The sequence below is a fragment of the Pyricularia grisea genome, assembly GCF_004355905.1.
Source record: "Pyricularia grisea strain NI907 chromosome Unknown Pyricularia_grisea_NI907_Scaffold_7, whole genome shotgun sequence".
In the NCBI taxonomy this organism is placed as follows: domain Eukaryota; kingdom Fungi; phylum Ascomycota; class Sordariomycetes; order Magnaporthales; family Pyriculariaceae; genus Pyricularia; species Pyricularia grisea.
The window spans coordinates 1894440-1920816 of record NW_022156720.1 but is presented as its reverse complement, the minus strand read 5'-3'; the positions used below and the strand labels follow the sequence as shown (position 1 = coordinate 1920816).

The following is a 26377-nucleotide window of genomic DNA, read 5'->3' as shown; positions in this document are numbered from 1 at the left end:
GAGAGAGGAGAAAAAAAAGTAGACCCTACCCAACCTACCTAGACCTAGATTAGCTGTTCGCTGTTAGTGGCGTATACTTTTCTTGATTTGGATCACTAATATTTGGTACCAACAAGAATGTCCCCCGGACGAAGGAGGAAACCTTAAAAGACCTGACCAGGTCCTCGAGGCGACCCCTAAAACATGCCCTGCCCTTCTTCGATGTTTCTTCATGATGATTATCTAAAAAAGAAGTCGACAAGGCAGAGATTATTTTTAAATATTTCTCAAACTTGATCTCCTAGGACCGTCCTAGTCAGAGATACGTCTTTGCAAACGGAGGGTTGCCAACTGCTTGGCTCACCACCAACTTGTTGTCCCTTTTAAGCGGGCGACTTACACCCACCAACACAACTCTCACCTTGACCTTTGTCGACCACTCTCCCAAAGCCTCCTTTTTCTTGCAGTGCAAGTCTTTTTTTCGAGCTGTCTGGCATTACACCGAAAAAAAAATAAAGCAGAACAAAAAACAAAGACAAAAACAAAAACAAATCATTCAAAATGTCGATTCGCAACACCTGGAACCGCATGCTGCGGAGGACATCCACAGGCTCAACCGCATCATCCAGCTCCTCCAACTCAGACTCATCCATCACACCCGCCTCAACAGCACCATCGTCGCCGGGCTGGGGCCCCAGCACGACCTTCTCATGGCTGGTCCCGAGCAGCAGCAAGAGCAGCAGCGGCTCGCCGACGTCAACACCAGCGGTGGCGACACAGCCTCTGCCGCACAGCAAGAGCGACAAAGAGAAGAAGAAGTCGAAAAAGTCCTACTACTCGTCAACATCATCCTCGAGTCACAAGAAGCGGGTGCACCCATCCGAGAGGCCGCTCACCAAGGAGAACCTTCGGCACCAGGAGATGTTTGCCAACTTCAGCTTTGGCGAGCCCGGCAGCTGCAACAGGGAATTTAGCTCGCGACACTCGTTCGAGAGCGGCGTCAGCCCTTGCAGCTCGAGGCGGAACAGCTTTGCCTATGCTTGAGAGCCGCAATTTTTATTTTATTTTTCTTCATGAAAACACTTTGACTGTTGGGAATAGTAATACGTCATTGTTTTCCCTCTTTTTCTTTTCCTCTCTTTTGTCTTATTTCTTTTGTCACTTTAAACCTGGGACGGTTGGAACGGGTGGCATATCTTGGGCTGGTCTCCGGGCTGGGGAATTGGCGTTGGGGAAACGGTGTGGCAAAATCTATTTCATTTTTATTCTATTTTTTTTTTTCTTTTCTTTTTTTCTTACCCTTTTTCTTTAATTGATGCAGGCTTGGGAGCGTTTTTTGTTATTTCCGGGCTCTTTCACCTTTTTGTATCGCGCAGGGGGGTCGCAATTCACAAGCATCGGGCGGAACCATGCGGGGAAACAGGGTGTCATCCACACACACCACGCCTGCAAATTCCCCTCACTCGCAGGGAACTTGGCTTTTAATATGTTGAACGACTTGTATACAACAAACTTAATCATTGATGAGGTTTGTGGCAACATTTTATGCGTTGTGCATAAGACGTAGCATAGACTTGAAAAAAAAGCAGCAAATATAGCTGCCAAGATGAATTGATAAAATACTCAAAGACCAAATGGGCTTGCCTCGATCGTCATGTTAGTTAGCGGGTGGCTCTAGGTCATGTTCGTGCCCTCAAGAGAACCAAGATAAGGTACCTACCTAACCTAAGGTACAGTCATTGCGCGAAAGAAATTGATAGGAACCCCACGTCAAACTTGACTTACCGTACCTACCCTGGCAACGAACTCAACAAGGAGTCAATTTCGTCTGATTTCTTTTTTTTTTTTTTTTTTTTTAAAAAAAACCCCCCAAGACCAGACGACGGCTCGGACGGGTACATCAAAATCTCACATTAAATCCTGACACGTGCAGTTATATGCAATTTTTTTTTAAATATCCTCAAAACGGGAGATCTGCAACGTTGGTTTGATATCCCTCGTGACACAAAATTACAGCCATGGACCCCAAGACCATCGAGACGCCAGCATCCTGCTATGTGGACTTCTGTCTTGTGCCAGTGAGTGTCCGGATTAGTTCGACCCATGATCCCATCTCGATTGCGAAAAAAAAGAAGAACATACCGACAGAAAAGAAAAGAAAAAGAAAAAGTAATTCTGACAAACCGCGGCGATCTTACGCCAAAAACAAAGGTGGGCACGGGCAACGTCTCCGTCGCCAACGAGGTGGCAGAGGTCCAAAAGCTGCTCAAAGCCTCAGGCCTCAAGTACACCATGCACTCTGCTGGCACTACAGTCGGTGAGGATCACCCCCCAACCCCCTGTTCAGTCTCATCTTACCGCCGTTCCTGGGTCAACTACCAAGAGGTTCAATGTGTCTGACCAGAGAGGTGTGGCTTTTCTCATTTTTTTTTTGTGCAGAGGGCAACTGGGATGATGTCATGAGGGTCATCGGTCAGGCTCACACAGTCGTGCATCGTGGGGGCGTGCAGCGTGTGCAGACGTCGATACGTGTTGGATCCAGGTGAGAAAGTCTTTTTCCAAGCTTTCCCTTTCCTTTCCTTTCTCATGTTTTGTTATTTTCGTATTCTTCTCTCAAAATCCCTTCTTCATTTATGTAACTCGCTTCTCACGCCTCCTTGGTTCTTGCAGGACCGACAAGAAGCAAACGGCAGAGGACAAGGTCAAGAGGGTCCAGGACATCTTGGCCTCTTCATAGCGATTGCCATTACTGGCCATCACAGTATAGAATGCAGTAGAGAGGTTTGGTGAGTTTGCATAAACCACAAAGGTTGTTGACAGGGAAGGGAAGGGAAAGTTAAAATAGAATCATATGTGGCTCGAACAATGTTAACTTGGAATATTATTATGTTATTCGCTTTTTTTCTTTTAATACACCAGAACCCCCAATCCCCCGCCCCCATCCCCTGTATGCCTCATTTATACGAATCCAAGACCTGCCATCCCGACAATTCTGGTTTCAGCGTACCAACTGTACTAAGAAACCGGCAAGTAATATTAAACCCGATCCCTTTGACACTGCGAGCCGGCTACGCTCTTTGGGTCATCCTCTTGTTCGACTTGCGCATCTGCTTCTCGCGCTCCTTCTCAAGATATTTCTTCTGGGCCTTAGCATCTAGGGCATTAAGCTCGGCATCCCGCTTGGCTTTGCGCGCCTTCTCCCGCTCAGCCGCCCTCTCTTCAGCCTTTTCCTCCTCACCAGCCTTCTGGATCTGGCGAATAGTCTCGTCGCGAACAACCTTCACCTTGCGCATGACCTCCGCGCGGAAGTGACCGACCTGGGTGAGATGGTCGGGCAGGCGAATGAAGTACTGGAAGATAGGCAGGAGGTTGGTGTAATCATTGTTACCAGGCAGCCTGTACTTGAGGATAATTCGCTTGCGAGGAGTGGTTTCCGCGACACTACGAGGCTAGTGTTAGCATTATCGTTGTCGTAGGCCTAGACAGAAGAAGAGAACAAGAGAACTAGACAAAGCAAGGGGTAACGACTTACGTAGTTGGCTTGTCAATGGGTTGGTCAGAGACAATGATGTAGTCCAGAAGATCACCAGCCTGCTTGGCAGCCTCAATGAGCTGAGGCGTCAGGAGGGCATCGGTGATCTCGGCGCTCTCACTCATGACGCTCAACCAGGGAGGAAGCTTGGGGTGGTCCTTGGTGAAGGTAATGGACACGTCATAGCGGTCCTCGCGAAGCTCCTTCATGCGGTCCTTGTTTACGAGAGCCCAAACAAAGTTGTCATAGGTGCTCTTGCTGTCCTTGGCCCGTAGCTCAGTGCTTCCCGGAACTGCCGGCACGACCAAGTTCTCCTTGCCGTCGAAGGGATAAATGGTCGCCTCGACACTGTCCTCAGGTGTGGGGAGGCTATCAACCAAGAAGCTCAGGAGCATCTCGGGGAAGGTGATAAGCGGGTTAAAGCGCTTGATCAGAGTCATCTTGACGTCCATGAAGGCCACATTTTGACGGCCGGTCGCATATGTCGCGAACTCAAAGAGAGATGCTTCCCTGAGAAGCTTCTCGCCGCGTGACTCGTTTAGGTTTTGGAGCGCGGCCATGAGCTCGTCGCCCTCTTTGTCCCCAACGTTGGCCGGGACACCGGCATAGCCAACCAGGGAGAACTCGGAGGCGAGGGTTTTGGCATGCGCGCGCATCCATTTGCGAGCCTTGGTCCGGTTGAGACTGGCACCAATGAGGTGGAGAACAAGGACCACAACGATACAGGCCAGGACGATTCCTTCATTTCTGAACTCGCTCAGCGAGTGTCTTTCATGAATGTTGTACCATTTTGTCCAGGGCACTGCCGTTGGCTGGCTGCCACCAAGCGTGGGGGTGCTGTCGCTGGTGAGGGGAGCCGCCGCCGGAGTTGGGTCGGGGACCTTGGAAGCAAAGTCGGCGAAGTCTGGTCAAGTTTTAATGATTCATTAGCGGCACGCCGGGCGAATGGAGGCTTGTCAAGAAGGACATGGCTGGGTGGGAGAGGAGGATGAATGCGAATGGCGTCCATCATGCACAAGAAAATATAGAATAAAAAGGTTAGTACCTGAATCTCCGCCTGCTGGCTGCTTCGCGGGGGCCTTGCCGCCCCCAAATAGGTTCTTGACGATGTCAGCCATGATGGTCAATGGCTCGTGTCGTCAACGGGACTGGATGCTAGAAAACAAAACCGAGGCAAATGAAGATGTGTAAAATTGCCAACGGCGCGTTTTCCCCAAAATCCCACTGGTCTTGGAGGGTAGGGCCGTGCACCTGGAGACTCGCTAACACAATCTAATATCAGCGAGAGCAAGCTGTGGAGTAAATGCGGGGGCGGCTGGCCCTGAACATTTGATGAGCTGGAAAGGATCAGTACAGGGTAGGCAGGTTAGAATTAGACCCCAGTAGTGATCTGCAGCTGCAAGGAAGAGTACGTGCTTCGTACCAACCAAGATAAGTAAGCAGGTACCGTAGAACATATTTGGAAATGGAACCAACAAGGTCTGGATCAAGTGACAGCACCTGTAAGTATAGAGTGCAAAAACGAAAAAAAAGGGGGGGATACTATACCGCTTCATCTAGAGCATCCTATGTGGCACAGGAATGTGTTCAGTTGTGGCGAGTGTTGATTTGAAGACTAAGATTCCTGGTTTGATTCCAAGGAAACTCAGCTTAAGTGACTTGAGCCTAAAAGCTGAAGGTAAATAAGACATCACGCATTGCAAATATACACCCCATTGTCATGATCGATGCCAACTTCGAAAGCTTGATAAGTCCACAATAGGAAACTTGATCATGCTTTCACCAAGCCCAGCATGAAGCAAGGATAAGCTTGGCATTTTTGCAGGAGGCCTGGCCTCTCTTAACAAAAACAAAAGTACTATGTAAAGGCCTAGGACGTACCAGTAGCAGGCGCTTTGGCAACATGCAAGGACTAAAGCCAATCGGGCTAAGCGGGCCTACGCCGTGACATCTTTTTCCGCGCCGAAAGTGTAAACCATCAGCGTTTAATGTTGAAGGCTTACCAGATGGTCTGTCTAATCAGTCTGACAACCTGCCCATCCATGTATACATGGGTACCTCCATACGCTCAGTACGATAATCTGCATAAGGTACCTCCTGAGTAGGGGGTACATTAGCAAGCTGGGCCACCAGGTACCCTGCACAGATTATCTCGGCCCATTCTCAAGCGCAGCGAGTTACTCGAGGTACCTACCCAAACAGTTCTCTGCAAGTCTAATCTCCCGATCGCCGTGTGATCGATCCTGCCAGCCTACGTGCTATGACCACCATCTAATATGTAGTGGGTCGCGGATGAAAGAAATAGTGGGACTAGCTCGGGATGGACCACTATGGTAGTAGTGGAGGGGGTACAAATGTTGCAGTAGCAACATTGGGAGGGACCTACAGTGAATGGCGGCTGTCAAGAACAAATAATAGTTAGTCTAGGTACGGAGTAGGTAGGGTAATAAAAAAAAAAAAAAAAAAAAAGGAGATGAACCCGCTTTGTAATTTCACGGCCGCGCCGGACACCGACTTACGCTTCTATACGCCATCTTCCGTATTCACTCAACTGTTGACTGTCAATCCGGTCTTTCTGGAATAAAAACCTCCAAAACCATAAAATGCGATACAACCGCATGCTGCTTGCTGCAACTTAACTCCACCTGCTTGAACTAGTGGTACACATCAGTCAATCAATCCAATCGCCTGACGACATACCTACCAACCTACCTTGCCCGAAGAAGGTCAAGGTTTCGTCGCAACTTGTCGCATCCCGGCCACCCGAGGAAGAAGCTGTAACTTTGGAGCAAACCATCGGAGGTACAAACGTCACCGCCACTCTTAAAACACTGCCCTGGTTCGCTCTCAACCATGGCGACTTCGGAGCCATTTCCACTCCTCAGTACCTCAGCCGATCAGCTTCACAACGTTGCTGACCGTGTTTCCGCCTCTGCTATCCGGAGGCGGAGACAATCTAGCGGCCTGGGTTCCGAGTTGCGCGTGGGAGATACGGGAGCCCCAGGCCTGGCTACAAGCATCGCCAATATGGGCCAAAATAAAGTGAGTCGTTGTGATGATGATGGTTGGTTGAGTTGTACACCAACCTGCTCTCGATGCGGTTCTATAAAATCCTCCTTCTCTTATCCTTCTTGCTCAGTTACTGACAATGCCCTTTGCTCTCGCAATCAACAGGATGTCACCAAGCGTGCTCCTCGCAAGCGCAAGGCCTACTTCCGCCGGTTCAAACAATTCGCTACCAAACACACCTGCGTCCTGCCGCTTATACTCCTCTCCATCTTCCTCTCGCTTTACGCCATCAACCCGACCGAGTCAAACCCCGTCAGCCGCTTCATATTTCTATCATACGAACTACCCCCTGAAGGACCGGGAAAGCCTCCGCAGTATGGAAAGGGCCGCTGGGATATCGCTTTTGTCACCTTCTACACCGTTGTTCTCTCCTTCACGCGTGAGTTCATCATGCAGGAGCTTTTGCGACCCCTTGCACGTTATGCCGGCGTCAAGAGCCGTGGAAAGCAAGCCCGCTTCATGGAGCAGGCCTATACGGCAATCTACTTTGCCATCCTCGGGCCCGCTGGCATGTATGTCATGAGCCGCACCCCGGTTTGGTACTTCAGCACACACGGCATGTATGAGAACTTCCCGCACAAGACCCACGAGGCCTATTTCAAGTTCTATTACCTTTTTCAGGCCGCCTACTGGGCCCAGCAAGCCATCGTCCTCGTCCTCGGCATGGAGAAGCCTCGCAAGGACTTTAAGGAGCTGATTGCCCACCATATTGTGTCCCTGGCCCTCATTGCTCTCAGCTACCGCTTTCACTTCACCTACATCGGCCTTGCCGTCTACGTCACCCATGACATTAGCGATTTCTTCCTCGCTGTAAGTACCAAACAAGCGACATGTCTTTGCTAGACGCCTGATAGGGCACACAAGATGAACCACTCCCCGCTAATTCTGTTTTTGTAACTGCAGACGGCCAAGTTGATGAACTACATTGACCACGCCCTCACTGGGCCTTACTTTGCCTTTTTCATGGGCGTCTGGATCTACCTCCGCCACTTTATCAACCTGCGCATCATCTGGAGTTTGCTCACCGAGTTCCAAACCGTGGGCCCGTTTGAGCTGAACTGGGAAACCCAGCAGTACAAGTGCCGCCTGTCGCAGGTCATCACGCTGAGCCTGTTGTCCTCGCTTCAGGCCCTGAACCTCTTCTGGCTGTTCTTTATCGTCCGCATCGCCTACCGTTTCGTCTTCAACGACAATCTTCGAGACGACCGCTCCGATGTCGAGAGCGAAGCCGAGGACTCGGCCGGCGCCACCGCCACTGCCAACGGAGCGTCGGTGGCCAACGGCTCAGCCATCAAGAAGAGGAAGTAGGTGGCGGAAGGGGAGCGACGTTTGCCTCCTCGCACCAATGTCACCATGCGTGCAACACGCCTGGTTTCCTTGTTTTGTTTTGGATAACACTTGATCCGGACCGCAAACAATGGGAAGGGCTCGTGTACGATCTGCTTTCATCCGATGACAACTGTCTGCTTGAATACAGCGGTACTATAGAAGCAAAAAGTTACGAGATGCGAAGCGGAAAGAAATCGCTGCCGAGTATTGGTATTAATCTTGGGCCCCGTGGCAGGGGCAACGATTACATTTTATGCGAACTTGACATTGTATGTCCAGTTCGCCAGGATACATGATAATGAAGGGGTACGGCTTTGGTCTTTCTTCTTGTAAATATGTTAAGCATAGCTAGTCACCTGTTTTAATAAGTTAGGGGTAGCAAGTATAGGTTTGCGATAATTGGACCTGCATTTTCCACACGTCTATATTCCGTTCGGCGGTCAAAAGGTTGTGCAAACTGATGTAGTTCAAGTCTTCAACAAAGTGGTATTCACCAAGGATCTGGAAATCTAATCCAGATTGTAGCATCCCTTGACTTGAGCGAAGCTAGAAAAAAAAAAGTGGTAAACAGGTTTGAGGAGAATCTCTAATGGAATCCCAGTCATCTACAAGGTTAGAACAACCGGCCTTTTTGCTGGCGTCTAGGTGAAATCCCAACCTTTTCCCGGGACTGAAATCCCCAATCGCATTTTATATAAACCAGATAAGAGCGCCGCCCATGCTATGACAAACAATTATGACAAGAGACAATGAAAAGCTTTATGAGAGAGAAAAAGAAAAATAAAGAAGAAAAAAAGGACAAAAGAAAAAAAGTTATGAGTAAAAAATATCGTCGCTCGTGAGTCGAGAATATGAGGAATCGTTGCAGATGCTTCTGTAATGCCCCGAGAAGTGTGCAAAGTTTGTTTAGGGAGATTCCCTAGTGTACTGCTTGGACATTACGGACTTGTGGGTCGGATAATGGTTTGTAAAAAGTAAGAAAAAAAGGAGAGAGGCAAACCCATAAAACTAAAGAGCAATGTACAAAACGTTATATAACCCTCCACTATAAATCTGGCGGGGGCGGTTGATTGGTTGTCTTATTATCATTAGAGGGCTTTTTGTGTGTATCATCATCCGACGTTGACGAGTCTTCAGACAGTGCATTCGTTGCCTGAAGTACTGTCGATGAGCCGGCGCTGGTGTTGCCGTAGCAGCCGTCGCTATCGTCTGTGTGATCCTGCTGCTTGCCACTGACTTTCGCAAACTTGGCCTGCCGGGCTAGCTTTTCTGCTCGTCGAGCAGCGTCGCGGGCTTCCAAAGCGGCTCTCTCCGCCTTGCTCTGTTTCTCCCACATGGAAGCGTACTTGCCATTCAACTTGAGGAGTTCCGAGTGAGTGCCTTTCTCGGCGATCATGCCTGCCCGGAGCACAATGATCTGATCGGCATGAGTGATGGTGGAGAGCCGGTGACTGTGGAATCAGTGGTTGGTTAGTGAGGGGGACATTCTCTCCAAGGCATGGGTATAAACTGCAGCAAGCAGATGAGGGTTATCAACTTACGCGATGATCAGCAACGTTCGGTCCTGGCCCAGGTGGTTTCCATTAATCAACTGGGACTGGATCTGTTGCTCCGTCTCGCTATCCAGGGCCGAAGTGGCTTCGTCAAGCATGATGATTTGTGGTTGTTTGAGAATCAACCGAGCAATCGCAACACGCTGTTTCTCACCACCGCTCAACCGAAGACCGCGCTCGCCAACCTTGGTGTTGTAGCCTTCAGGGAAGCTCATTATACGGTCATGTATGCTTGCAGACTTGCAAGCCTCATACACTTGTTCGTCCGTGGCATTCTGATTCGCGTATCTCAGGTTGTACATGATAGACTCATTGAAGAGAATTGTATCTTGTGGGACGACACCGATTGCCCGCCGAACCGAGTCGATGGTGAGGTCTTTCACGTCCTGGCCGTCGACTTCTATGCTGCCCTCGTGGCAGTTGTAGTACCGGAACATGAGGCGGAATATTGTCGACTTGCCACCACCCGATTCGCCAACAAAAGCAGTCGTCGTGCCAGGCTTACATTCAAAGGAAATATCTTTCAGGGCTGGCCGCTTTCCATCGTACCAGAACTTAACCTTGTTCCAGCGGATGTGTCCTTTGCTGGGAGGAAGAGAGCGAACACCTGGCCGGTCGACCACCGTAGGCGAGATCTTGAACAGCTCCAGGAGCCGCTCGCCGGAAATCATGGCCTGCTGTACGGTCCGGTAGAACGTGCCAAAGAAATTCAGCGGCCCTTGCAATTGTCCCAGGTACGTAATCAGCTCCGCAAACTGACCAATCCTCCGGGCACCGATTACGACATCGTAAGCCCCGATAATCAAGAGAAGCAGCATCCCAACCATGAAAACCAGGTTTTGGCAGATGTTCATGTTGTTGATACCCCACGTGACATTGGCCTCGGCCGCCTGGTAGTTGCGGATGGCTTGGCGATAGCGATTAAACTCAAACTCCTCGGCATTGAAGTATTTGACCGTTTCATAGCTGACGATGGAGTCATTCTTGACTGCCTCCTCTTCCCTGTCTGCGTTGACCATCTCTCTTCGCTGGTCCGCCCGAGTAGCCGCCATGCGCACGGTAAGGAACAGGTATGCAAACGTCATGACCGAGACGCAGACAGCATAGACACTGTTGAAGCACCAGCCAAAGTACCCAATGGCGATAAAGAGGTCGACGAGGGTAGGAAAGACCTGGAACGTGACCTGTTCTAGAAATTGATTTATGGATGCCCCCTTGTTCAGCGCGGATAAGACCTCGCCAGTCCTCTTGGAGAGGTGAAAATCAAGAGACAGCGAGTGGACGTGTTCAAAGGCTGCCGTGGTCAACGCGCGGTAACAGTATTGAGACACAGGGATCCAAAGGATGGCCCGAATAGATCCCAACAGTCCCGACTGCCCCTGCAGCATTTTGGATCCAATCAACAGGGCAAGATCTCGCCAGGGCATGCTGCGACCGTCGACAGCATTTAACGTGTCTTGCAAGCTGTTCACCAGTTGACCTGTCTGGTTAGGCACTACAACGTTGACAATGCGCTGCAAGATGAGAATGACGAAGCAGAGCAGTACGACAAGTTGCAGATTTCTCGAGTCTCGTGGCCACAAGTATGGAAAGAAGAGGGAGTATCCTCGTGCATACTCCCACCAAGTCTTGTGTGGCAACTTGTTCGGACGATAGAAGGCTGCCTCGGCCTCGCGATTCGGCCCAACAGACTGTCCATTGACAGGGCCCTGAGCGGCATTAGCCGTGCCGTTCTGACTGCTACGCCTGTTCTCACGATCACGGCCATTGCCGTTCATGGTGACGTATCCGTTTTGTGATGTTTGACGCTGGCCGAGGAGCGGGGTATTCTCGTCATTGCCATTCTCACGGTTCCTTCGCGATCCGCTCCTCCGGCGGTTCTGCACCTGTGACTGACTTTGAGGCTGTGTCTCTGCTTCCTGCTCCCGCTTTTCCGCCACCGTGAAAGTTCGTCGCCCAGCCAGACTCAGATATAGAGCCAAGACGCCGATCAAATTAGCAACACGAAAAGCGCCGATGGCGAGGTCCGCGATATCGTTTCCAGCTGGCCCGACTAAATTCTCGTTCGACGTAACCGTGTAGGATTCCGAAACTCGCGCAAATAGCGCGCCGAGGACAACGCTATCAGTTATCAGGCTGACGGACCAAACCAGGAAGTGAACAAAGTTAGGGCTATCTTTCCAGTCGAACAGGGTGAGCAGTACATAGCCGTAAAGTGAACCGGTTCCGACAACATAGACCTATTCAGCCATTTTGTTAGTTTTAATCACAAGGCGTCATTGGAATACGAAGAGGCCTTTTTTCCTCGTCAATCTTTTTCACGTACAAAAGACTCCTCCCGGCACCACCATTGTTGCGGCGGTTTATCCGCAATGTAGGATGTTTTTGGTAACAAACGGTCAGCGTTGGCCATGACCTGGGCTGCCAAGTTGGCTGCGTTGGCGGCAAACGAGAGGACTATCAAAGTAGTAGCACCCTGGAAAGTCCGTCGAGAGGCACGGCCGAAGGAACATTCTGTCATGTCTGTCCCAGCAGCATTTCGGCGCATCTTGGTTACAGGTAGGGGCCGACCGCCAGGGCCCTTGGCCTCCGTCTGCAAAGCATTCTCCTCTTTTTGGCTGGCGAAAACCCCATGGAGGGCTGTAGCCAATATAAAAGTGATGAGAAGAATAAGTGGTGAGAGAAGCTGGGACCACGAGTATACGGCTTCGGTCAGCGGGCTATGGTTGGCCTGAATCAATGTAAGGTCGTCCATAGCTATATGCGCTGAAAAGAGAGAGAGAAAATGGTAAGCAAGGAGTTATCACAGGTGGCTGCTCGAGCCAACCAGGGCCGTGATTTGGTTTTACTCCAAAGAGTTAAACATACAATCCAGAGTAAACACGCTGGGCTGAAAGCCGGGGTTTGTTATTAAGCAGGTTCTAAATCCTCGGGATCATCTCTCCCTGGTACCGAGTGGCGACAAGACCGCGCCTCCGCAAGCGAGGCCGTGATCTTTTTTTATTTGTGCTGATGTGGGGTCGCGGGGGGGCCACGACAAGAAGTTCTTCTCGGTGGCGTATTGTGCCGGGAGTCGATGAGGCGAATTTGGTTACCGAAGAGGGTCCTGCAGGATCAGAAGGGGCCAACGAGGTGGTCCAGCAAAGGATTCCAAGTAAGGCTCCGGAGACGAGGTAGCTGATGTTGACAGGGAAGCCGGGCTGGCGCGGCGGAGCAGCTAAGTATATGCGATCGGTATGCAGATCCAAGTGGGTGTGGGGTGTGTATGTGTGCGTGCCGTTTCGGAGAGTTCGTTGGAATTTTAGAACCAACAAGTGCCGCACGTAGCCGGCGTGCACACAAGACAAAAGATCTAACGGTTGGGAAACCAAACCGGGTCCGCACGCAGGTGATCGATCTGACGGGGGCGACTCAGGCTAGTACGGAATACGGCCCTTGATGGTGGGTGGGCTTGGTAGCGCAAAGCAGGGAAGATACAGCCTCAACAGCGGTCCTATGTCATCAATTCGAAAAATAAAGCGAGCGAATGTTGGCAGTCGTGCACGCGGGCTGTCGAGAATGGCGTCGAGAGGATATTGATGGCGGTAGAGAAGGAGTCGAAAAGGACTCGAGACTCGACAAAAACAATGGGGTCGAGGGGTCTGCCACCGGGAGGCCTCTACTTTGGACTGCAGATGGAGCGGAGGAGAAAAAAAGAGAGGGAGAGAGAGAAAAAGAAAAAAAAGAAAAAAAGGAAGACCACAAGAGCAAAAGAAGAAAAATCAAAATCCAAACGAAAATCAAACGACAGGAGAAAAAAAAAGAAAAAAAAGGGAAAAAAGAAAAAAAAAATAGAATAGCCGACCGACACAACAGACAGCCAGCCTGCTTGTTGCGTTGCTGCGGTCTGCAATGCAGCACAAGGTGGGTGTGTGCGAAACGAATTGGCGGATGGAGGGTGTGTACAGAAACGATAGTGGGGCTTGCAGGTGACTTTCACCGGCAGCCTAGTGGCAAACCGATTGATCGTTCTTGATTAGTCCCGAGTACCTAGTAGCGGACTTGTGAGGACTGAACACCGAGTCAAGCTTGTCCTTCCACATAAACAAGCCAAAATAAAAAATAGAAAAAATAACGGGTATCCGTAGAATTAAATGAACAATACAGAAATAGGTACGGGCGAACAGGATTGCTCTGTTTCTGGTTTTACAAAGTCTACAGTCGTAACGGTTCCGCATTCAAGGGATCACACGAGCAAATAAGGCAATTAGGGGTCGTCTTCCCGGGCAGGCCCTTGTTCCGTTAACCTACCTCACTGTCCCTCTCACACTCGGGTGTCCACCGCCGGACTGACAAGAGTCGCGCTGTCTGTCAAGTTAGGTAGGATGGATGCACGCAAGGCCGAGGATTCTAAATTTTAGCGCCCTGTGATATGACCACGAGCGTGAAGCTAGCTAGCTGCTGGAGGTCAGTGGAGGTCGGATCAAGACTGGTCAGCCCAGACGTGCTTACGCAAGGCGATCAAAGGCAAAATCCGATGTCGAGGTTGTACTTGAATTTCTCCAAAGTAGGGGGAGGCTTGGTTTATCTTTTTCTTTCTTTGCTTTTGAAAACGCCTTTCGCCAGACGTTTTTTTTCCAGAATGTCTTCTTTGGTTGTCAACTTGCTTCTCCTCTTGTCGGGAACCTGGATTTACTTGGTTTTTTGTTCTTTTTTTACAGACCTCAATTTCTCGTCGCGTGGTACTTCCACGTACTTTACTTGCCTGGACCCAGAAGCCGGGCGGTTGAAGCCAGGTACAGCCTCTTTTGGCCCACCTTTGGTTAAGGTCCGGCTGGGACCTTGGCCCCAAAAGTGGGCTTGGGGGGGTGTGACTTTTTGTGTGGATTTCTGGGATAGCCGTGGTACCAGTTCCCAGTTGAGGTCTCCTTGCAGATGACCTAGAGGCTAGACGCGGAGAGTCAGACACAGAAGGACGTGTCATACGTAGTCGCAGTCGGTGTTGGGTTAGGTCGAGGGTAGGTACTGCGTAGTTACGTAGTACGTAGGTAGTACGGTAGTCGGGTAGGCAGGTGTCGGCCATATTAGCACGAGCCAGAAAGGAAGACAGTCAGCGGCCAAGAAAAATCAAGCTGTCTTTCCCCAAGATCTGAGAATGCCGTGTGCACAGGCGCCCCTTGCCCGTGTGAAAAGGAAAGACGTGGTACTGTAGATAATTAGGGTGACCCCAAGCGCCCCCAATGCGCCCGTTGCTCCGTTGAAGCCATCAACTAAAAAGAGAAAACTGGAGACTGGAGACCGCCGTCTGGATCCGGCAGTGCCACCGCTCCACAAACCCTGATACGGCGGCCGATGTTGACTGGTACTACATTATGTATGCTTTCAGAGGCAGGTTAGACACATAGATGACAAGGGGGGATATGCTATATACTGTATTATACTGTACTGTACTATTCCTAAAAATTCGTGGGTGCTTACCGTACGTGTACATGCTACGGTATCCAATAGTAATGCTATTTGTTTTAGTCTACTTTTGTTTGGGAGTGGAGGAGGTCTGCTGGAGTCTCGACTCTGCCCAGACTCCCGGATTCGACCAAGATCAACAATGAGGCGCGGGTCGGTTCGCTGACAATGCGTCCAAAAAAAAACCCAACAATGATAAATAAAAATAAAAATATTGAGTTCAAATCGGAAATGAACAATGCATTGGGCTTCTCCAAGGGATCGAAAAGTCGACCATATGCAGAAAGATGCTTTCTCTTCTAGCCCAGCAAGCCCGGTAGCGACCAAGTTGGTCGATAAACTTGGCTTTGGACGAACCGATGATGAACCAATGATGAACCTATCAGAGCACAGATGAATGTCACCACAATAAGGGATAAAAGGAAAAGAAAAAGAAGCTTCGTTCCACGTGGAACGAGTTACTTTCCGAAAGTAGCAATCGATGATAGCAGAGAGAAGAAGAATAAAAGACAGATAGGTGATTGAGATGGATACCGGACGAAAATTGAAAGGCAAAAAAAGATACTTCGTTCCTTTCTGGGGTGACCAAATTGGATAATGCCTCCCACACCATGTCTGCCGGTAAATCGATAGCTTGCATGATGGATGGATGGACGAACGTCAAGATGCATTAAAGTAGGTGAGAAATGGATGGATGGTACTTTACGGCGTACATTTCGTACCTGATTACATAGGTACCTTAGTTACTTCGTACATAGTAGTTACCTTACTGTCGCAACCAATACTTGATGCTATTGGATCACCTTCAGCCTGACTTTGCCGGGTTGATGACATAGAGAACCTTTTAATAATTGTATCGAACAGGCATAATCTAGAGGGGGCCCCTTGAAGCCAAGTAAACTAAGATGCCTCGCTTCGTGTTGCGTACTATGTACAAGCTGCCGGTCGTACCCAACCTTGCCAACCTGGGTGCATTGGGCTAGGTACCTACCTACCTACGTTTGGTGTTTATATTGGTGAGAAGCCAATCAATCGATGGATTGCGCTTGGTAATCCCGGATAGATAAAATTTGACATGACTATAAAAATAAAAAATAAAAATAAAAAACACAGCAACTACCCGTCATGTTATCAAAGCTCTACAGAGTAATATTGTCCCCGCACTCCTGACTATAATTGCGCCCTCCGGCAATCGATCGTCATAGGGTAACTTGAGGTGGACCCGAAGTTCGAACTCGAGGCATTGGATTCAATGCGATCGACAATGTTTATAACCATTCGTACCTAAGCCATTCTGCACCGAGTAAACCCGAGGGCGCATATTGAAAGTCTAGACCGCTCTGCAGACCGGGGGGTGAGGGCCAATCGGGAACTGGGAAAAGGCAGTGATAGGTCCTCTGTTCCGAACTGTCTGTCACACGCTTCCGGCGGCTATTCCGACTTTTACTGGGTTTCCCCTATCGACATACCTAAAGTACCTATAAATCAATTGGCGATTGGCGTATAGCTTTTCGGGATGCTTGCACGCTGATGCCAATGCTACACAAGATGGGTACGGAGGTTACAGGCATAAGTTTCCAGAGGCCTACCAGGTCACGCATTAGTGGATAGAGACTGTGGCAGCATTAGCGTAAAAGTTAGGGTACAAGAGCAGATCAGCGAATCTATGTACGTACGGACTGTAGTAAGTACCTCTCGACCGCTTTTGACGGAATATGCAGCGCTAATGCGAGATCCCTGTCCGCAGATACCTGGCAGGCCTCTGGAAACTTTTGCCTGTAACCTCCGTATGATTTGTCTGACACAGAAAAAAATATACCTTCAGTCAGACATCCATACGGCAACCATCAACAACCGTACTACGTACGCGAAGGGGTCCGGTCCCGTTCGCCTTGGTAAACACGGCTCGCGAATCTTGGCAATTAAAGCGGTCCTGTTATTCCCTTTTGGGGGGGGTTTATTTTTTATCATTCCTGGATGCTTTCACCGGTCGGCCAAATTGGGCCATGGAGACGCACAACGATTCATCACCGCATCATATCTTTGTGATGTATGGAGAGTATTCCCAAGCCATGGCACAGGTATGAGAGGCAAGGTATATTGGTCAAAAAGACTGTTATTCGTACTTTTAGGGGAACCACGCACACTCGATTTTCTTCACGTGAGCAATTCTTGCGTCACCGCACTTCTCCCTTGCTTCTGTTTGCTTCCAGATTCTTTCTGTCGAAAAGTAAATAAAGAGCAATAAAAAAAAAGTGTTGAGGTTAGACACGTCTTGCAAGTTGCAGCCAAGCATCACACCATGCACACCTCACACACCTACCACCTACCCTATAGAGTATGCAGAGGAGCGGCAGCCGAGTGGGGTATCCTCGTTGGCAACCCCGGAACGGATCAGCCAAACGGCTTTAACCCGCACCTTCACCGCTTTACCAACATTGCAGCTCTCCATGCGCGCCGTGCAGGACGGGCTGCAGTGACCGTTGATATCAGTCTCTGGTCCGTTGACCCACTCCAGACCGTGACCCGTATGTGGGTGGGCAAGTCTCCGGATATAAACTGGGTGGTTGTCAAGGAAAGTCTATTCGCCCTGAAATTGTATCAAGACTCCCTCCGTACTTACTGTCTGCTTATGCTGGGTCCGGCGACAGGCCGTGCCACCCACCGAAGCCCCGACCGCCTTTTCTGTCGACCTAGTTTTAATATATCTATGACGGATAAGATATTGACATGCGTCTCCGTCAAGGCAATTGTCCGACAAGGATGCGTGCTGTGAGAATTCCAGGAAGCCTACCGGGTCTTGTCGTTGCTCCCACGTGAAGGGCACTGTGGCTGATCACGGTGCAACCGAGGGTACACGGCGACAATATTCACTCCCCGCCCATTGGTCTTTGATCATTAGTATTCCGTAGTGTCAACTGATTAATGGGACATTTGCAACTGCAGCTGGCCGGCATTGACAAGCAATGAGACTCCAGTGATCAACGGTGCCGACTGGCATTACAGGATGCGCTCCATACGCAGTATGCTGTGTGTACAAGGGTCAAAAATACTGCCAACTATGGACTAGGTCAGAACTAGTTTCGTACCAGGTAGACGGGACAAGCAATACTCTTGCCAGGCGACTCCGGGTACGACTAGTCTAGGGCTGCTTGCCCTTGTTCTTCGAATCTAGCTTCTTCAGACATAGCTTCCGCTCACCGGTAGGATGACCAAGGTTTGCCCCCGATATCCAGCGCTCGTTCCGAGAGTAAGTCTGCGTGAACGAACATCGGCAGGTACTTCAAGCGCATGCTGTGCGGATGCTTCAATAGTGATACAAACGCTTGCCGGGCCAGTCGTTCCAAAGAGTGCAACCCTAGGTATCCGTAGTGTTGTAGGGCCAGATTGCAGCCCGTTTTGTTCTTCTCTTGTTTGTGCTGAAAGCACCAGACTGACTAGCATGGCCGGCTCGACACAGTTTTGTCTCTCGCCTCATCGGCTGGTCCGAATGCTTTTTCCTGGACCCTTGTGTCAGCCCCGTGTCTTGGCTTTTAAAACAAGGATGTGCGAGTCGGACTTTGAAGACAGTTGGGATGGACAAAGAGCCTTTTCCAATATTTACGTGCTAGTTCGACCTAGTAAGAATCATCTTTTGTGGAGTAAATTTGCCTTTGCAAGCCCTCCAAACAAGGGTTATTTACTGAATGTAGGCAGTATATGGCCGTGCGGCAATACATGTGTGTCATTACACCCAGGTGCGCCACCAAGACGTATGCAAGAAAGGCCTGCTATTATGGAGCGGCCTTGGACTTCCATTGCTGAATGAAATGCTGCGTGCTTATTAATGATATCAGAGGATCTCAGATATAAGATAAGGCTGGCTTAGGGATGCTGGACCAGGAAAAAAAAAAACGCGTCTAGTAAATAGGTAGGGAAGTGGAAAAATAAATCTACCGTGTCTTTTCGTGGTGATTTGGTGACTACCATATGAGACTGATTGTGGGGATTTAAGCAATGAAGCTCAACTGCTCGGTAGGTAGGTAGTCTTGTCCCTGTACAGGTCAACTCATTCCAATGAAAGCTAAATACGTCTATCTAGCAACTGTGGCAAACTATACGAAATTCGTGAGGTTTGTCATCACAGGCAGACGCAATTTTTTACAAGCAAAGGCAATTGGGGGTTTCCGATAGAATCTGATCGAACCTTCGTTATGTACTATGTACAGCTCGCCATAATTGATGAATGATGAATGATGAGTGAGCACAGGTGAAACCAAGCTGGGCTTTTGAGGCCACATTTTGCGAGTCGAGTTGACTTAGTGGGGCAGCGTTGCTAATCCGCCACAAGTGGCCAAAATCTGTGGCTTAACGGCTTGTTCGGAACCACTTTGGGTGGTAGGGAAGCTCCGACCACGTACCAAGACCAGCCAGCCCAGGTATCAATGGGAAGAGCTAGGTAATCGTCATCAGTAGAAGCCTAGTAGCTAGCCCTGGACCTTTTCGACTTTGTACAAACTTTCAGCTTTCTTTCAAACCCCAACCTCCAACCATCTCAAAACACAAACATTTCACCACTGGCTTTAATACCGACAAACGAACACTCGCCTGCCGTTGAAATCTCGACGCTGGGCATTGCAACTTATTCCCCAGTGCACGAAACCCCGCTCTCGAGAACTCAGGGTATTCCGACATTTCCAAAGTCGTCTTGAGCACACTGCTCTTTCGTAGACAAGATGTCTGCCGATCCATCACAGGACCCTCCCAAGAAGAAGGTCAACTTGGCGTAAGGAACCTCAAATCGATGAATTAGGTGTTTGCAAAACAGAGACGCTGACCGAGTACGATTCCAGCGATGTATCTGGTGCCGATGTCAAGGAGGTTCGTTTGCAGTCCTTACCTTCAATGACGAAATGATCACATCGCCATCAGATTTGAATCGTCAACAAGATCTAACATCAATCTATAGGAATCGGATGTAGCAACCGCAATTTTGAAGAAGAAGAAGAAGCCCAACCAGTTGATGTACGTTGAGAAGTCCAGGTCCTGCTTACCTCCGATACCCGGTAACACTAACATCGATGTCTCGTTGATAGGGTTGCCGATGCCACAAATGATGACAACTCCATCATCGCACTCTCCAACAGCACCATGGAGGCCCTACAGCTCTTCCGTGGTGACACCGTCCTTGTGCGGGGAAAGAAGAGAAAGGACACAGTCCTGATCGTCCTAGCTGATGATGAGCTTGATGATGGAAGCGCGCGACTCAACCGTGTGGTGCGTCACAACCTCAGGGTCAAGCATGGAGATGTTGTCACTATTCATCCCTGCCCTGACATCAAATACGTAAGTACTATCATTCGTTTCAGAAGATCGCGGGCTGGTCCTTGGCCCAATACTGCTGCGCAAGCGCAATCCTAACTAACATTTAACTACAGGCCAAACGAATTGCCGTCCTGCCGATTGCCGACACCGTAGAAGGCTTGACGGGCTCCCTATTCGATGTCTTCCTTGCACCCTATTTCCGGGAGGCTTACCGCCCAGTCCGCCAAGGCGACATTTTCCTGGTTCGTGGTGGCATGCGTCAAGTCGAGTTCAAGGTTGTTGAGGTCGACCCTCCGGAGTACGGTATCGTAGCCCAAGACACGGTCATCCACTGCGAGGGCGAGCCTATTCAGCGTGATGAGGAGGAGAACAACCTCAACGAGGTTGGCTACGACGACATTGGTGGCTGCAGGAAGCAGATGGCCCAGATCCGCGAGATGGTGGAGCTTCCTCTGCGTCACCCTCAGCTATTCAAGTCGATCGGAATTAAGCCCCCACGTGGTGTCCTCCTTTATGGACCTCCTGGAACCGGAAAGACGCTCATGGCTCGCGCTGTCGCAAACGAGACCGGTGCTTTCTTCTTCCTTATCAACGGTCCCGAGATCATGTCAAAGATGGCCGGAGAGTCCGAGTCCAACCTGCGCAAAGCCTTCGAGGAGGCTGAGAAGAACTCACCCGCGATCATATTCATCGATGAGATCGACTCCATTGCACCAAAACGTGAGAAGACAAACGGCGAGGTTGAGCGACGTGTCGTTTCACAGCTCTTGACCCTCATGGACGGCATGAAGGCGCGCTCCAACGTTGTGGTCATGGCCGCAACCAACAGGCCCAACTCTATCGACCCCGCTCTGCGCCGCTTTGGACGTTTCGATCGTGAGGTTGACATTGGCATTCCGGACCCCACCGGTCGTTTGGAGATCCTTCAAATCCACACCAAGAACATGAAGCTTGGAGATGATGTGGACTTGGAGCAAATCGCTGCTGAGACGCACGGTTACGTCGGTTCTGATGTTGCGGCCCTTTGCTCGGAGGCGGCCATGCAACAGATCCGCGAGAAGATGGATCTCATCGACCTTGACGAGGACACCATTGATGCTGAGGTCCTTGACTCTCTAGGTGTCACCATGGAGAACTTCCGCTTCGCCCTCGGCGTTTCCAACCCTTCGGCTCTGCGCGAAGTTGCAGTTGTCGAGGTGCCCAACGTTCGCTGGGAGGATATTGGTGGTCTGGACGAGGTCAAGCAGGACCTCAGGGAGCAGGTTCAGTACCCAGTCGACCACCCAGAGAAGTTCCTCAAGTTTGGTCTCTCACCATCGCGTGGTGTGCTTTTCTACGGTCCTCCGGGTACCGGAAAGACCATGTTGGCCAAGGCTGTTGCCAACGAGTGTGCGGCCAACTTTATCTCTGTCAAGGGTCCAGAGTTGCTCAGCATGTGGTTTGGAGAGTCGGAAAGCAACATTCGTGACATCTTCGACAAGGCACGCGCTGCGGCACCTTGCATCGTCTTCCTGGACGAGCTTGACTCGATCGCCAAGGCCCGTGGAGGCTCTGTGGGTGATGCCGGCGGTGCCTCGGACCGTGTCGTGAACCAGCTGCTGACGGGTAAGTCACCATTGTTTTCCCAATAAACCTCCCGTCTCTCAAGTTGCGGTTACTGTATACTAACCTTGTTTTCTTTACAGAGATGGACGGTATGACTTCCAAGAAGAACGTGTTCGTTATTGGAGCGACCAATCGTCCCGAGCAATTGGATCCCGCCCTTTGCCGTCCTGGTCGTCTTGACTCGCTTATCTATGTGCCGCTTCCTGACGAGCTGGGCCGCCTCAGCATTCTCAAGGCCCAGCTGCGTAAGACACCCGTCTCAGACGACGTTGACCTGCAGTACATTGCCAACAAGACGCACGGCTTCTCCGGTGCCGATCTTGGGTTTATCACTCAGCGTGCCGTCAAGATCGCCATCAAGGAGTCCATTACTGCTGACATCAACCGCACCAAGGCTCTTGAGGCTGCAGGCGAGGATGTCCCCATGGACGAGGATGCCGAGGACCCTGTACCTGAGTTGACGAAGCGCCACTTCGAGGAGGCCATGCAACAGGCTCGCAAGTCGGTCAGCGACGTCGAGATCCGTCGCTACGAGGCTTTCGCCCAGCAGATGAAGAATGCTGGTCCAGGTGCTTTCTTCAAGTTCCCTGAGGGCGAGGGTGCACCGGCAGCCAGCGGCGGCGAGACGTTCAACGACGGTGGTAACGACGATGGTCTGTACGACTAAGCTCTCAATTCTCATCTTCGACACACTAAAGCCTCTGTACACTACACCTTTGCTTCATTCGACTGGGTTTTGACATGACTGAGCCCGGCGTGGCCAGAGGACAACGGTTCGCACTGGGCTCGGCCGTTTCGAGATTTTGTTGAGTTGGGCAATGTTCATTTGCGGTCTTATACGCTGGTTTCATGATTTCTAGAACAAGTGCGATGGAATAGGTAGATTGGCTGGATTCGCACTTGGCTAGAGGAGGCCACAGTATGGCCTTTGGGGAGTGAATGAAATATTTTAAAGAACGATTTCTATTGGAGTTCTCAACTGCGAGGGTTTAGATGGATTAATTTGCTTGGAAAGCCTCCGGGCTGCTCTATCATAAACGTGAATGACCAAGTCTTCAACCATCCTGCTACGTGATGATCTGCCAGGTGATGGACAGCCTAAACTCAACCCATACCTTTGGTAACGGCAACTACCTGTTGAATTACTGAGAATACAACCAGACTACTAGGTGAGAACATGGCCAAAAGCGATATTAGCCGTCGTGCCCGGCATGTTAGGGAAGTTGATTATGCGGCGGTTTGACACCCTACACCGGTACACAAATGGGAACAAGTAGCCGTGGTTCGCCATGACACTGTCAATATGTCATTTGTGTCATGTTCAATGCTATTTAATATCTAAGGGTGTCTGCCACTCGTGTCGCATTCTATGGTAGTCAAGAAACGTGGGCAACCCCTCCTCCAAGACGACTTTACCGTCCTGGCACAATGTACTACATGCTGAGTGATGTATTATCATCCTCCATACACATATTGTCGTCATGTTGCCATGTCTCTTTTTGTTTATCTGTTCATGTCTAGCAATGAAACATTATTATTGTTTCCATATTCCTTTTTTTCCCAACTCCGCGTTCAACGTCGAACGAGGCAACTGGCAAAGGCCACATACTCCCCCCTCTCCCCCCTCTATCTGTTCTTTTCTGGGGGATGGGACTAGAAAACATTCAAGTAGTGCCATTCTCCTCTGAGAACTCGACCAAATCTACGAGGCAGTCCATGGTAACCTTGAGCGCCTCGTCCACTACGGCCTGCGGCACTGCCAAGTTCGATGTTGACTCGGCCCCGGCGTCCCCGTTTGTCTTTTTGCCGTTGGCCTCGCCGTTTGTACCCGACGACGAGTTCGCCGCCGCCGCCGCCGCAGTGCTCTGCCTGACGTCCTCCAACACCTTGTCGAGGAGGGCTGGGAATGTGGTGATGTCGCCGGTGCGGAGGAGCGAGAGGGCGTGTTGTTGGATCTGGGTGGGCCAGTTGGCTGGGTGTGCGTTTAGAGAGTGGAGGAGAGCTTCTTGGATCCTGTTTATTTTTGTTTCGGTTGGAGTTTGGACGGCAGGTTAGCAAGACGGCTAGAGGATTTCAGCGACAAAAAAAACGAGCCGGCAATGAATTGCTAGCGAAGAATATCATGCCGAGGTGGGGGGGTATTTGCTCACTTGACGGAGAGCTCGTCGTTTATTAGGAGGGTGTTAATCTGGGATCTCAGATCCGAGTCCATGGTTGCGGCGGTATAGCTCGTCGCCGCAGGGGAGACTTTAAGTGGCGTTGGCGGGTTTGACATGACGGGTCGGGTTTTGATGGTCTGATTTCTTCCGAGTTCTCCGAGTAGGTAAGGGGGAGCTTCCTCTGGTGTTTCCTGGAGCCTTTTTCGAAGATGCTGGCGGCGTATACAGACAAGAGAATGTAGTTCGAAAACAACACAAAAAGGAACAAGACAAATAATAAAAAGCCTGCTCGCCTCGATCGTCTCTCTTTGATTTTTTTTGCTAGGCTACAGAGCTTCTCATGTGGGTTGACGACCTTTCATGGCAACACCCGGCGCATGCAGCAAACGGCGGCGATCGCTTTTTGGGGGGGGGCCTACGAACAAAGCCCGACCGATTAGTAAAACTAGATTACAACAGCCACGTCCAGTCTCGCCGGACTACCATTGTGAAATAATTGCTTGCACATTGACTAATAAAAAAAAACAAAAAAAAACAAGAGTATAAAAACAACTTACGCGATTTTGCCACTTTTCAAACAAAATGCCCCGACTCTGACCAAAATTCACAGGCGGCCAAAGGAGCTCTCTTCTTGTATTCATTTAGAAGCACGCAACCTTGGTAGTTTACGCGCCTTTCAAGATTGGGATAAGCGCGACGAAACTCCGACGAGGCTGCCACTCGGCTTGATGTTAATAGCCTGGGGGGCAATTTGTAGTTCCACTTATTCGAGAACTTATTATGGATCCAAGCCAATAGTATCATGTCTTGAGCGTTGATGGTGGGATTATAGGTGGGGTCACTGCGGGGGTAATGAGCGAGGCTACATGTGCCGGATTGGCACAAGCACCACAGGCAAGATCTATTCCATGAACGGGTGGCAGCACGGCGCATCCTTGTCGCGATTCTATCGCGCATCGTCATCCACCCCACCATGGAAAAGTTGGCCCCTGGTTGAAGCAGGGCGTGGCACTGGCAGGTACGAGAGTAGTTGGCCGATTAATTATAAAAGACACAATGCCGGTCAGTCATTTTCCTTCCTTTTTTTTTGTAGTAGTCTTTTGTTTCTCTAGGTCGCGCGTTGGGACAATTGACTTCCATCAACTTAATATCAAATGCAAACTGCACAATGGTGGGGTTAGACACAGATCCTGACTGATTCCTTGGACATCTCCAGCTCGTTATGGTCACAGGCTACCCTACCTCTGGGAAATCAACGAGGGCAAAACAACTATACGACAACTTTTCTGAGCGTCTCAAGACCCCGGCCGGGTCGAAATACCGCCTCCATCTCATATCGGACGAGACGCTGTCGATATCGCGCTCCGTGTACGACTTGTCACCCGACAAAGTCCCCGAGCACACCAGATCCGCCAACGCCTCGGAGAAAGATGCACGCGCTGCTATATACGCCGCAGTGAGGCGAGTGCTCTCGCCGCGGGACATAGTCATACTGGACCACCTCAACTACATCAAAGGCTGGCGCTACCAGCTCTTCTGCGAGGCCAAGAACATCAGCACGCCCAGCTGCGTGTTGCAGATAGGTTGCAGCGTCGATAGGGCCAGGGCCGTCAACGAAGAGCGCCTGGCGCGCAGGGACGGTTCTCAGAGCGGCGAGACGGGTGCAGAGAATGCCACCGTCGTGGAGCCGTACGAGCCTGCGAACTGGGACAATCTCGTCTTTCGGTACGAGGAGCCGAATCCCATGAGCCGCTGGGACAGCCCTCTCTTTGCGCTAGTCTGGGACGATGACGAAGCGCGCACCAAGGAGGTTTTCCAGGACATTTGGGACGGAATTGCAGGCGAGGGCCGGGAGAAAGTTGTCCCCAACAAGGTGGTCATTCAGAGGGGTAAGGATGCAGGAGGCGACTACCTCTATATGCTTGATAGGGAGACTCAGGCCATTGTGAAGAGGATATTGGAACTGCAGCCCGAGGAGGGTGGTGGAGAGATAAAAATACCAAAAGCATCAGGGGATGGTGATATGATTCTAGAGCTACCTGGGAGAAAACTGCTTCTGCCGCAGCTTCAGAGACTACGACGGGCGTTTTTGGGCATGAACCGGGGTGGCATTGGTTTGGAAGGACTGGGTAACATGTCGGTCGCTAGGGTGCAGGAGAGTTTTGTCGGGTATCTCGATGATTCTTTTCGAAATGAAGATTAAACCTGAGAATAGAGTGCGGGAGAAAGAATCATCACAAAAAAAAAAAAAAAATCAAGTCATGAACACCCGTCAGCCCAACATTGCTACACATGTCTGGAGATCAGGCAACGATTAAACGTTGCAGACTCAGGATAGGGCGGGTTCGTGCCCCACAACCCGCCTCAACCCGATCCACCCACTCACCCACTCAATCGTAGTTCAT

The 26377-nt window shown here is 50.4% G+C and overlaps 10 protein-coding genes across 10 annotated transcripts; 6 read left to right on the top strand and 4 right to left on the bottom strand.

The window, feature by feature from the left end:
- Positions 1 to 540: 540 nt before the first annotated feature.
- PgNI_09567 (uncharacterized protein) lies at positions 541 to 1023 on the top strand (the record flags this gene model as incomplete). Its single annotated transcript, XM_031129549.1, has 1 exon — positions 541 to 1023. The coding sequence occupies one exon, from the start codon at positions 541 to 543 to the stop codon at positions 1021 to 1023; it is 483 nt and encodes a 160-aa protein (XP_030978293.1).
- An 830-nt stretch (positions 1024 to 1853) lies between these two features.
- PgNI_09566 (uncharacterized protein) lies at positions 1854 to 2858 on the top strand. The gene is made up of 4 exons (XM_031129548.1): positions 1854 to 2057; positions 2191 to 2296; positions 2419 to 2521; positions 2650 to 2858. The coding sequence occupies exons 1-4, from the start codon at positions 1998 to 2000 to the stop codon at positions 2714 to 2716; spliced, it is 336 nt and encodes a 111-aa protein (XP_030978294.1). The 5' UTR covers positions 1854 to 1997; the 3' UTR covers positions 2717 to 2858.
- A 72-nt stretch (positions 2859 to 2930) lies between these two features.
- PgNI_09565 (uncharacterized protein) lies at positions 2931 to 4684 on the bottom strand. The gene is made up of 3 exons (XM_031129547.1): positions 4557 to 4684; positions 3512 to 4415; positions 2931 to 3420 (listed from the first exon to the last, which is right to left on the bottom strand). The coding sequence occupies exons 1-3, from the start codon at positions 4627 to 4629 to the stop codon at positions 3048 to 3050; spliced, it is 1350 nt and encodes a 449-aa protein (XP_030977641.1). The 5' UTR covers positions 4630 to 4684; the 3' UTR covers positions 2931 to 3047.
- A 1330-nt stretch (positions 4685 to 6014) lies between these two features.
- Positions 6015 to 8328, top strand: PgNI_09564 (uncharacterized protein). Its single transcript, XM_031129546.1, has 3 exons — positions 6015 to 6553; positions 6686 to 7390; positions 7484 to 8328. The coding sequence occupies exons 1-3, from the start codon at positions 6365 to 6367 to the stop codon at positions 7886 to 7888; spliced, it is 1299 nt and encodes a 432-aa protein (XP_030977642.1). The 5' UTR covers positions 6015 to 6364; the 3' UTR covers positions 7889 to 8328.
- Positions 8329 to 8397: 69 nt separating this feature from the next.
- PgNI_09563 (uncharacterized protein) lies at positions 8398 to 13182 on the bottom strand. Its single transcript, XM_031129545.1, has 4 exons — positions 12331 to 13182; positions 11789 to 12228; positions 9451 to 11702; positions 8398 to 9360 (listed from the first exon to the last, which is right to left on the bottom strand). Exons 2-4 carry the CDS (start codon positions 12215 to 12217, stop codon positions 8955 to 8957), a joined length of 3087 nt encoding a protein of 1028 aa, XP_030977640.1. The 5' UTR covers positions 12218 to 12228; positions 12331 to 13182; the 3' UTR covers positions 8398 to 8954.
- A 1414-nt stretch (positions 13183 to 14596) lies between these two features.
- Positions 14597 to 14846, top strand: PgNI_09562 (uncharacterized protein; the record flags this gene model as incomplete). The annotated part of the gene is made up of 2 exons (XM_031129544.1): positions 14597 to 14649; positions 14720 to 14846. 2 exons carry the CDS (start codon positions 14597 to 14599, stop codon positions 14844 to 14846), a joined length of 180 nt encoding a protein of 59 aa, XP_030978290.1.
- Positions 14847 to 18204: 3358 nt separating this feature from the next.
- PgNI_09561 (uncharacterized protein) lies at positions 18205 to 18676 on the bottom strand (the record flags this gene model as incomplete). The annotated part of the gene is made up of 2 exons (XM_031129543.1): positions 18588 to 18676; positions 18205 to 18404 (listed from the first exon to the last, which is right to left on the bottom strand). A coding segment is annotated over exon 2 (144 nt), but the record flags the coding sequence as incomplete, so codon positions are not given.
- Positions 18677 to 19340: 664 nt separating this feature from the next.
- Positions 19341 to 22874, top strand: PgNI_09560 (uncharacterized protein). The gene is made up of 6 exons (XM_031129542.1): positions 19341 to 19669; positions 19737 to 19764; positions 19853 to 19908; positions 19980 to 20229; positions 20322 to 21813; positions 21894 to 22874. Exons 1-6 carry the CDS (start codon positions 19620 to 19622, stop codon positions 22478 to 22480), a joined length of 2463 nt encoding a protein of 820 aa, XP_030978292.1. The 5' UTR covers positions 19341 to 19619; the 3' UTR covers positions 22481 to 22874.
- A 234-nt stretch (positions 22875 to 23108) lies between these two features.
- PgNI_09559 (uncharacterized protein) lies at positions 23109 to 24648 on the bottom strand. Its single transcript, XM_031129541.1, has 3 exons — positions 24530 to 24648; positions 23964 to 24387; positions 23109 to 23826 (listed from the first exon to the last, which is right to left on the bottom strand). Exons 2-3 carry the CDS (start codon positions 24086 to 24088, stop codon positions 23478 to 23480), a joined length of 474 nt encoding a protein of 157 aa, XP_030978318.1. The 5' UTR covers positions 24089 to 24387; positions 24530 to 24648; the 3' UTR covers positions 23109 to 23477.
- A 253-nt stretch (positions 24649 to 24901) lies between these two features.
- PgNI_09558 (uncharacterized protein) lies at positions 24902 to 26236 on the top strand. Its single transcript, XM_031129540.1, has 2 exons — positions 24902 to 25034; positions 25189 to 26236. The coding sequence occupies exons 1-2, from the start codon at positions 25029 to 25031 to the stop codon at positions 26173 to 26175; spliced, it is 993 nt and encodes a 330-aa protein (XP_030978317.1). The 5' UTR covers positions 24902 to 25028; the 3' UTR covers positions 26176 to 26236.
- The last annotated feature ends 141 nt before the right edge of the window (positions 26237 to 26377 follow it).

Coding starts and splice junctions, on each gene's coding strand:
- PgNI_09566 (XM_031129548.1), top strand. CDS start 1,998: ATGGACCCCAAGACCATCGAGACGCCAGCATCCTGCTATGTGGACTTC. Junction 2,058..2,190: donor TGGACTTCTGTCTTGTGCCA/GTGAGTGTCCGG, acceptor CCAAAAACAAAG/GTGGGCACGGGCAACGTCTC. Junction 2,522..2,649: donor TCGATACGTGTTGGATCCAG/GTGAGAAAGTCT, acceptor TGGTTCTTGCAG/GACCGACAAGAAGCAAACGG.
- PgNI_09564 (XM_031129546.1), top strand. CDS start 6,365: ATGGCGACTTCGGAGCCATTTCCACTCCTCAGTACCTCAGCCGATCAG. Junction 6,554..6,685: donor CCAATATGGGCCAAAATAAA/GTGAGTCGTTGT, acceptor CGCAATCAACAG/GATGTCACCAAGCGTGCTCC. Junction 7,391..7,483: donor TTAGCGATTTCTTCCTCGCT/GTAAGTACCAAA, acceptor TTGTAACTGCAG/ACGGCCAAGTTGATGAACTA.
- PgNI_09559 (XM_031129541.1), bottom strand. CDS start 24,088: ATGTCAAACCCGCCAACGCCACTTAAAGTCTCCCCTGCGGCGACGAGC. Junction 23,827..23,963: donor AACGACGAGCTCTCCGTCAA/GTGAGCAAATAC, acceptor AAAAATAAACAG/GATCCAAGAAGCTCTCCTCC.
- PgNI_09565 (XM_031129547.1), bottom strand. CDS start 4,629: ATGGCTGACATCGTCAAGAACCTATTTGGGGGCGGCAAGGCCCCCGCG. Junction 4,416..4,556: donor GCCAGCAGGCGGAGATTCAG/GTACTAACCTTT, acceptor AAACTTGACCAG/ACTTCGCCGACTTTGCTTCC. Junction 3,421..3,511: donor CCCATTGACAAGCCAACTAC/GTAAGTCGTTAC, acceptor CTAGCCTCGTAG/TGTCGCGGAAACCACTCCTC.
- PgNI_09560 (XM_031129542.1), top strand. CDS start 19,620: ATGTCTGCCGATCCATCACAGGACCCTCCCAAGAAGAAGGTCAACTTG. Junction 19,670..19,736: donor AAGAAGAAGGTCAACTTGGC/GTAAGGAACCTC, acceptor GTACGATTCCAG/CGATGTATCTGGTGCCGATG. Junction 19,765..19,852: donor CTGGTGCCGATGTCAAGGAG/GTTCGTTTGCAG, acceptor ATCAATCTATAG/GAATCGGATGTAGCAACCGC.
- PgNI_09563 (XM_031129545.1), bottom strand. CDS start 12,217: ATGGACGACCTTACATTGATTCAGGCCAACCATAGCCCGCTGACCGAA. Junction 11,703..11,788: donor GGTGCCGGGAGGAGTCTTTT/GTACGTGAAAAA, acceptor ATGGCTGAATAG/GTCTATGTTGTCGGAACCGG. Junction 9,361..9,450: donor CGAACGTTGCTGATCATCGC/GTAAGTTGATAA, acceptor CTGATTCCACAG/TCACCGGCTCTCCACCATCA.